The 2,788-nt window shown below is 43.6% G+C and overlaps 1 protein-coding gene across 3 annotated transcripts in view; it reads left to right on the top strand.

Annotated features, from left to right (window-relative positions):
• CFAP57 (cilia and flagella associated protein 57) overlaps positions 1 to 2,788 on the top strand; it is a 91,592-nt gene that overhangs the window by 38,742 nt on the left and 50,062 nt on the right. For all 3 annotated transcript variants that reach the window (XM_019531252.1, XM_019531253.1, XM_019531254.1), the window contains one exon: positions 1,768 to 1,861. In XM_019531252.1, coding sequence (XP_019386797.1) covers positions 1,768 to 1,861 — 94 coding nt within the window. The remainder of the gene's footprint in view (positions 1 to 1,767; positions 1,862 to 2,788) is intronic.

The following is a 2,788-nucleotide window of genomic DNA, read 5'->3' on the forward strand; positions in this document are numbered from 1 at the left end:
GATGCAAGCCAGCGTTTTGGTCACTTTATTAGCTGCAACATCGCATTGCAGGCTCGTGTTCGTCTTGTGGTCAATGATGACCCCCAAGTCTCTTTCTTCCATAGTGCTAGCCAGCGTAGCACTACCAAGCCTATAAGGATGCTGTCCCTGACAGTACTATCTTGTGGTGGAGTTAATTAGTTTACTGCACCCTAATACCAGTACATGTGTAGACGGAGATACTTTACTGTGGAGCTAATTATTCTACTTTGCAGTCAAGCGCACATGTAAATACATCCACAGAGATTCAACACAGTTGCATGAATGGTGAGGATCAAGAGATTAAGGAGATCTCCAGTGTATGATGAAATATCTCTTCTGGTGTCACGCAGTTATAGCTCTGCTTGGAGCTGGTCAAAACAAAATGTGTAACTACTTTGAGAGCTGGAAGGGACAAAGATTCCATACCCAGGGTGATCCTACTCAGTGGTTAAAGGCTCTGTCCATGTTTTCCTTCTGTTTCCATTAATATAATGATGAACACAAGACAGAGTGAAGCAAAGGTAGTTTTAGTTGCTCTGGCAACAATTATGCAAACCTTGCTTAACTATGGGGGGTGACGGGAATGCCCAGGACGCTATGAATAATACCAAATCTTTTCATAAAGAAACAGGGAAGGCTTCTTCACCCAGATCCTCTTTGCTTGACAGGATGGGGCATTGTTGTCTGACTGAATTTTGTTCTGAGAACATTCAGCAAGTGCTGGTTAATTAAATACAAAGTTCCAGAGACATAACTAGTGAGAGTTGCCAAGCACTGGGGAGTCTTATCTGATCTTGGCTGCTGCTGCTGCTTTGCATGGTCTCTTCATACCTGGTTGATGCTGCCATGGTGTAGACTCCCTAGGAGCTGCTGTGCTGGTGCCCCCTCTAAGACCACTCCTAGAGCTATTGTCCCACTCACTCCTAATGACACTACTCCCATGTTCTCCATTTTTAAGTGGCTGCAGTTCATGTTTCAGATGCATGGCAAATGTAAGAGTTCAGATCATAGATTTCATAGACATCAGGGCTGGAAGGGACCTCGAGAGATCGTCGAGTCCAGCCCCCTGCCCAAAGGGCAGGAAGTCAGCTGGGGTCATAGGATCCCAGCAAGATAAGCATCCAATCTACTCTTGAAGGTGTTCAGTGTAGGTGCTTGAACCACCTCCCCTGGCAGACTGTCAGAATGTTTTAGGTAGTGTTTGAGTGATGGTCCAGGAAATATACAAAAGGCAAGGATTTGTTTTTGTGATGTCTCATTTTGGGACCAACTGTATAGTTGAGAGAAATCTTAGACAACCTTTTAGGCACAAAGTACCCTACCTCGGGTCTGAGAGAGAAGCATCTCTGTGGAAGATTGCATTAATATTGGCGGACACCTCTTTTACTACATCTGTAGAGTCCTTGTGGGGTCCCATCTGAGGAAAATTTGCACAGTTGCTTTTCTGTTGCTCACAAACTTTTTTCTAAATTTTTTTAATACAGCTCTATACAGCTTTCTCTCTAAAAGCTCCATTTACTACCATAGCTTAGCTTTCCTTTCCTTTTCAGTCTATTCCCTGTGAATTTATTTTTTGCTGAAAGCTTTGCTTAGTCGTGAATGATTCCTATGTCCTCTCACCAAAGAAGGCAAAGATGCTTCTTCCATTTGTTTGTTTTATTCCCCAGATGAGCCATTGTTTGAGAGATTTCAAAGGATTTCTGTCTGTTTTCAGATGAAAATACCAGCTTTTTTGCTTTTTTTCAGGTTTTAAAGGCAGAAAAAGAAAAGTTGGAGCTGCAGCACCAGGAGCAGTTTTCTGAGCTGATGGAGAAGCAAGCCAGAGAGGTGCAGGACCTAGGTTAGAAGTCATTGGAGTATTTAGATCCAGAATGGAAGGAGCTCCCTTTGGTTTATGGTAGTGGTGTGATGGGGAGGATAAGCCCATCAAGAAATGAACAGGGCATTAACAGAAGGGTACAAAGCCCTTCCCCCCACTTTATTTTAAAGGAGGAAATTATTGTGATTACCTAGAATTCCTGTAATTTGTATATGTATGGTGGTAATATCCAAGTCACTTTAATGGCAGTACAGAATGAAAAGGGGCAGATGTGAGAAAAGGGGGAAGTACTAGAGAGTGACAGAGTGCTGAGAAGTTGGGAGACCATCCAGGAGCCACTAGGGAAGCATCTGACAGTCCTACACAAATAAGCATAACGGGTGCCAGGGAAATGGACTCTTTATGTCTGCAGTGCCTGTCGGGCACACCTAGACCATGCCCCTTTTCATGCCTTACACTGAGGGCACGATGTTTATCTCGCAACTACTGCATCTCAGTTCCTCTCAGCCACTTCTGGGCTTGAGAAGCAACTTTTCATTCTTGACTTCAGACTGTAGCAAACTCTTTGCTAGTTTGAAAGTTTTAAGAACTCTTTCTGTTAAATCACTGATTAGTTTCCCCTTCCCTGTTGCCCACTGGTAATAGTTCTTACAACAACAACAAAAATTAGTTGCTTTGGATCCAGAAATGCCCCTTCTGAGTTGTTTGCTTCAGATAGTGCCCATGTACAGAGAACAGAATTTGAGTCAGATGTAGAGAAGCAGTACATAGGAACAGCACAAGCTGTGTAATCCCTGAGTGCTGACAGTGTTCTCACTGTACAAGGCACAGAGTGAAGTAGACTGCAACCCGGAGCACCTCAGAATCTGGGGGACTAACAGAGAAAATAGTGAGCATAGTTTCATAGTTTCTAGGGTCGGAAGGAACCTGAGTAGATCATCTAGTCCG

This window comes from Crocodylus porosus, unplaced genomic scaffold, assembly GCF_001723895.1.
Source record: "Crocodylus porosus isolate Cpor-Errol unplaced genomic scaffold, CroPor_comp1, whole genome shotgun sequence".
In the NCBI taxonomy this organism is placed as follows: domain Eukaryota; kingdom Metazoa; phylum Chordata; order Crocodylia; family Crocodylidae; genus Crocodylus; species Crocodylus porosus.